At 34.0% G+C, this 6,388-nt stretch overlaps 1 protein-coding gene and 1 pseudogene across 3 annotated transcripts; both read left to right on the top strand.

The window, feature by feature from the left end:
• The first annotated feature begins 912 nt into the window (after positions 1-912).
• On the top strand, positions 913-2,213 carry LOC139896064 (pentatricopeptide repeat-containing protein At5g27110-like; annotated as a pseudogene).
• LOC139896062 (BTB/POZ domain-containing protein At5g03250-like) lies at positions 1,485-5,911 on the top strand. 3 transcript variants are annotated; one of them, XM_071878641.1, is made up of 5 exons: positions 1,485-2,143; positions 3,497-3,566; positions 3,678-3,780; positions 3,857-4,916; positions 5,387-5,911. In XM_071878641.1, exons 4-5 carry the CDS (start codon positions 3,885-3,887, stop codon positions 5,771-5,773), a joined length of 1,419 nt encoding a protein of 472 aa, XP_071734742.1. In that variant the 5' UTR covers positions 1,485-2,143; positions 3,497-3,566; positions 3,678-3,780; positions 3,857-3,884; the 3' UTR covers positions 5,774-5,911. The 3 variants fall into 3 exon arrangements, with proteins under 3 accessions (XP_071734742.1, XP_071734741.1, XP_071734740.1); XM_071878640.1 differs by lacking the exon at positions 1,485-2,143 and adding an exon at positions 2,912-3,291 and having other exon boundaries at positions 3,892-4,916; XM_071878639.1 differs by lacking the exon at positions 1,485-2,143 and adding an exon at positions 2,914-3,291 and having other exon boundaries at positions 3,678-4,916.
• The last annotated feature ends 477 nt before the right edge of the window (positions 5,912-6,388 follow it).

Here is a 6,388-nt window from a genome sequence, read left to right as displayed (position 1 = left end):
TTAGAAAAATCTCATATTTTTAAATTAACTTTATTTATTTATTTTGGTCATTATAGTATAAAATTCGATCCTTAATTTGTTAAATAAAAATTACATCAACTGTCCCTCTCATTTATGGATAAAATATAAAAAGTGTTAAAATTTAATAACTAGGTTCTAAATACATTTTTAGTAAGCCTAAAATTTATAGAACTCATTTTCGGATCGCCGTTTATTTTAAAATCATATAAGTTTGAATTTAACTTGCTTAATATCAATCGAAACATCAAACGAGTATTACAATCATTTAATATTTATTTTTAATATACTTTATTTATATATAGAGATATATTTTAAATAATAATTATTATAATATCCTATTTTTATTTTATTAATTTTTAATGAAAACAACATATAATACTTCAAATTATATTTCGAATTATTATTTATATATACATACACACATATCTATTTACAATTAATTGTTCGTGAATCGTCGAGGGCAGTCGAAGGTCAATTGAATATATGAAACAGTCCAAACTTTTTGAGACTCAACATTACAAACTTTGCTTATCGTGTCGAATTCATATAAAGATTAAGATTAAATTTGATCGAAAATTTTCGGGTCGTCACAATGTGCATTCTTTTTACTATACAACTTCAATACACAATAAAATTAGGAAAATGATCGTATAATATCGATATTGAATATACGTTGGCAATGTACTATATAAAGTTTTCGTAAGAGTCCCCGTGCAACGCACGGGCTCGATAAATCTAGTTAATTTATAAAATGGGTTATTAAAGTACCAAGCCAACATATTAAAATCTATTTGATAGCATAAAGTTCAATATACGTAATCGAAATAGTTGTTTATCTAGTTACACATTTTATACTATGCCTGCGCTCGAGTGCAGACTATGGGGCTGAGTATGAATGCATCAAAGCTACTAATAATAAATCTCATTAGAAACAGTAAATCAGTCAAACATGCCAAACTCATTCACCCAAAAGTCATCACATCTAGCCTACAAAACAACATTGCAATTTGCAAAAACCAGATCAACCTTTTATTCTCTTGTCAATTATTTCAATCTGCAGGCCTAGGTTTTCAATCAATTCAAACCCCATCAGACAATTACTTTATGGAACAGTTTAATTTCAAATTACTCTAAAAGTTTCATGTTTAATGAAGCTCTTGAAGTACTCATTAAGCTTATGCATTTTACTTTCTTGAAACCTGATAGTATAAATACCCTAGTGTTTTGAGCGGTTGTAGTAGATTAGGATCTGGTAACTTTGGTAAAATGATCCATACTCATTTGGTAAAAAAACGGGTTAGAATCACATATCGTTATGAGTTCTTTGCTTGGGATGTTTGTGAAATGTGGGATGTTTATGTTTGCACTCCAGGTGTTTGATGAAATGCCTGAAAGAGATGTGGCTTGTTGGAATATTGCGATTTCTTGTTATTCTCAAGATGGGCAGTATGAGAAAACATTGGAGTATTTCCAAAGATGAAGGATCATGGGTTTGAACCTGATTCCGTGTCGTTCATGGCGGCTTTATCGGCTTGTGCTAAGCTTGTGAATCTTGAAAAAGGGAAAGAGGTTCATGATTGTAAATCTTGATTGGTAAATGTGGTTGTTAGAGATGGCTGTACAAATTTTCGAGCAATTCCCGTTTATAAGTTTGTAACTCCATGATTGCAGGGTATAGTTTAAGAGGTGATAGCAAATCCTGCATTCAATTTTCGTCAAGGATGAATTTAACACCAACAAAACCGAATTCAACAAGCTTAAGTATGTCACTTAAGACGTGTTCTAAATCCACAAACTTGAAACACGATTAGTTTATCCAGGGTTACATTGATAAAAAATAACATATACCTTTATTTACCCCACTCTCGTAGAAGTATACTTAAAATGTGGAAACACTTCATCGTCGAATACATCTTCAAAACGGAAACGGCTAAGAAATTGTTGTAGAACGGAACTTAATGATTTCTGGTATGTAGCAGTTGATTTGTATCTTGAAACTCTTGGTACATGAATGCATCATGTGTGAAACCGGATGACATCAACTTTGCAAGTGTTTTGGCTGCATGTTCACAACAAGGAGCACTAGAACATGGTAAGGAAATTCATGAATCGATCATTGCAGGTAAGCTTGAATCGAGCCTAATATTCACAGTGTGTCTTTTAGTGTGAAACATATATAATCATAGGTGAGGTATTCGTGAGTATAAATGTGTACGATTTAACCATCGTAACTCATTGCGTTCTCATGTATTTCATGTAATTATAAGAGGTCTCATATTCAAATTTTAAGTGGTTAAAAAAGGTTTTAAAAACGGTCGCAGATTAAACATCAAAGTAATAATACTCGTCCTTCGAACTCACCCTAGTAGTAGTCCAGTGGTTCACCCCTTTACACTTGTGTATTGGGAGGGGTGGGGAGGTCTCAATTTCGAGTCCCTTCCCTTAAAAATATCCGTGGGATTAATCTCCTTTAAGCCGGATTGCCTCAAGGGAGGTTTTACCGACCCATATTCAGGATCCAGGTTCGACCCGCATGCCCTCGGGATGGTTTAAGGTTCGGATCACTGTAATATGGTTCGGGGTTCCGCCCGAAAGCGCGTGCGTGTGTGGTATATGATCGCGAAGATGGTTAAGTCCCCTCTACCGACAACTTGCGTTGAAAAAAATAATAATAATAATACTCGTCCTCCTAAATATTCAATTATCATGTGATCTAAATGTGCAAGAAGTGGTCATTGCCAATTTGTTTAGCCATCTTCCTCCTTTTTTATAGCACAACTTGGTCTTTACTCTATATGACACTTTCCATATTTTAGTTTTAGTTTTTTGCTATATATATCTTCTCTTCATTTTATACATCTTTATTTTGTAGTCAACTCACTTTTATAGTCTTTTTCATGACCATATTATGATATTAAACTGTTTACATTCACTTATGTACAACACTTGATATATTAAGCCAGAAAATGATAAAAGGAAAAAAAATAAAAATAACAAAACTTTCATATCTTCCCATAGACTCGGACACAATAACACTATCTCTCGCTGTCTAGATCCCAAAATCATGAAGATTATTATTTTATTATTATTATTATTAAAAAACCTATTCTGCATGGTTCCAATCTTTCTCCTAAAATCCTAGATGCATGTTTCTTAAACTTCAGAAGATCAACAACAAAAACAACATTAGAATTAAAATCACTTATAATTAATGGCTTGCATGAAACTTGGTACAAAACCTGAGGCTTTTCGTCTTGAAGATCATACCTGGTACTTGACTAAACTCTCTACATTTTCCTTTCAAATTGTTTTTATTTTTGCTTTTGGTTTTCAATTAATAAACCTTGTGACACTCATCAAATCTTATGTCACATCTATACATGATTACAACATAAATCAGTGTTTTATCCTACAAATGAAGCGTAAAACGCATGCTACTTAGAGTGTTAAGACATTTAATTGTACACATTTTCAGGCAATGTACTAGTGGGCTGCCAAGTGATATCAGAATTGAGATTGGAGAAGCAATATTTAATCTTCACAAGGTAAATGTGTTCTTATAGTTAATTTAATTAATCACATTGTTTTGTTTAATAAATATTATATATATTATATATATTCATTAATTACTGAAATTTACTAACATTATGTAACAGTATCCTTTGATATCAAGAAGTGGGCTGCTAACAAAGCTAACCGGAGACAACTATAACGATGATGATCCAGTTTGTGTTGTTCATCTAAATGACATACCTGGAGGTACAAAAACATTCGAGCTTATCGCCAAATTTTGTTATTGTGTAAAATTTGAGCTCACGTCCCACAACGTCGTTAGCCTTCGTTGCGCTGCTGAGTACCTGCAAATGACAGATGATTATGGAGACGAAAACTTAATCACACAAACAGAAATGTTTCTAAATCAAGTGTTTACTACTTGGTCAGACACTATGAATGCTCTTGAAAGTTGCGAGGAAGTTTTTCATGATGCCGAAGAACTTCACATCATCTCAAGGTGCATAGATTCTTTAGCAATGAAAGCGTGTTTGGGCCCAAGCGCGTACAACAAGCAAACGAGCTCCACGTCAGCAATGAATGACGATGACATCACACGTAGTCATAGTACTCATATTATATGGAATGGGGTTAGTGCATCTACTAAGGAGGATACATTAGGAGATAACTGGTGGTACAAAGATGTTTCATTTCTCGGTTTACATTTATATAAGCGAGTAATTCAAGCGATTGAAGGAGGAGGTATGAAAGCTGAAACGATAGCGGGTTCACTTGTAGCGTACGCAAAGAAATATATACCATTAATGAACAGGCAATCTAGTTTTAACGATGCTAGCCATTCTAAACCTGTGTCGACCCCATCTGAGGCAGATCAAAGGACACTTTTGGAAGAAATAGTTGAATTACTTCCAAATAAAAAAGGAATTGTTGGCACTAAGTTTCTTATTAGGCTTCTTCGTACCGCCATGGTGTTACATGTGAGCCCGTCATGTAGGGAAAATTTGGAGAAACGGGTCGGGGCCCAATTGGATTCAGCTCATTTAGATGATATATTAATACCAAATCAAGGATTTAATTCTATTGATACGTTGTATGACGTCGATTGTTTTCAAAGAATTCTTGAGTATTACATGTCCATGTCATCAATGGATTCATCTAGTGCATTGAATTCTCCATGTATAGTTGAAGAAGGGTTGGAAGATGCAGGTCAATCTTTGAGTTCTATGACGTCGGTTTCTAATTTGGTTGATTCGTTTCTTGCCGATGTGGCTGCTGATGTTAACTTGAAATTATCACAGTTCCAGTCTCTTGCTGTCGCTGTTCCTGATTACGCTCGCCCACAATCTGATTCTATTTATCGTGCAATCGATATCTACTTAAAGGTATGTTAAACTACTTTCTTCATTGACCTTATCAATCTGTTTAACCTCTTTTGATATTGAGGATTAACCATTAACATAATTACAAAAAAAGAAGTTGCAAAGTTGTACTCCATGTAAGCGGGTTGACCAGATCCTACCAGCCATTCTGATCCATTTTCTAAAGCTGACCCACCCGTTTTGTCACCCTTGTTTTGTATGAAACATGGAAGCGAGTTGACAAGATCCTACCAACCACTCTAATCCATTTTCTAGAGCTGACCCGCCCATTTTGTCACCCCTATTTTGTATGAAACATGTAAGCAAGTTGACAAGATCCTACCAACCACTCTGATCAATTTTCAAAATCTGACCCGCCAATTTTGTCACCCCTGTTTTGTATGAAATATGTAAGCGAGTTGACAAGATCCTACCAACCACTCTATCTCATTTTCAATAGCTGACCCGCCCATTTTATCACCCTTGTTTTGCAGGCGCATCCGTTGTTGACAGACTGTGAGCGAGAACAAATATGTAATCTTTTAAACGTACAGAAGCTATCATTGGATGGGAGTACGCATGCTGCTCAAAATGAGAGGCTACCGCTACGTGTGATTGTGCAAGTTCTTTTTTTTGAACAGTTAAGGCTGCGTACGTCGATTGCAGGGTGGTTTTTCTTGTCAGATAATCAGGAGGATAACAGAAGTGATAGTGATGTGGTTCGAACACAGGGGAGAACGTGTGTTAACGAGATGAGGCAACGTGTTTTCGAGCTTGAAAGGGAATGTGAGAAAATGAAGTTTGAGATTCGGAAAGCGAATTCAAAGAGAGCGGGATGGAACTTTTTTTGCAATCGAAGACGGCATTATCGTAGATGTTAAAAAAGTATAGACGAAAATATTATGAGTACTCAATTTTGATTTTTATTTATTCAAGTATATCTTAATGTATGACATTTTTGTTTAGTAATCTACAGTCAGTATAGACAAAAATAAAGTAGAAACTGTGAACTGCATAAGTTGAAGAGGTAAAAGTATGTTGCATTTTTGTTTAGTTATCTAAACACATTTACACAAAACATGTTAATTGCAAACTTGAAAGAAGTAACGTGATGATGATTATGTTCAACTAAAACCTTAATTCATTAATTAAAGAACAAATACACGTGAATGTTAAAATTTCTCATTATAAATTATATACTTCGTATCACTTTTACTTTCATAAATGACTTTTATTTTAATTTGGAGTAGAGTAATGATTCAAACTTAAGAAAAGTTCAATCAAAGTAATATTTGTTACGTGTACATTTCCAACTCATCAAGTCTGATGAAGTGGTACCCACGTCATCAACTTCTCTCTCATTTCTTTGTTTATTACTTTTGATATTTGAAATCTGAGTAATACCTACCGAAAGTAAAAATATATTGAATCATAAATATAATGAAAAACGAAACATGTATATGAAAAAAAAAAAAAAAAAAAATGTAGAATCATAT

The sequence above is a fragment of the Rutidosis leptorrhynchoides genome, chromosome 3 (assembly GCF_046630445.1).
Source record: "Rutidosis leptorrhynchoides isolate AG116_Rl617_1_P2 chromosome 3, CSIRO_AGI_Rlap_v1, whole genome shotgun sequence".
NCBI lineage: Eukaryota > Viridiplantae > Streptophyta > Magnoliopsida > Asterales > Asteraceae > Rutidosis > Rutidosis leptorrhynchoides.
Note: the sequence above shows the minus strand (reverse complement) of the source record. Positions and strands in the feature narration are given on the sequence as shown.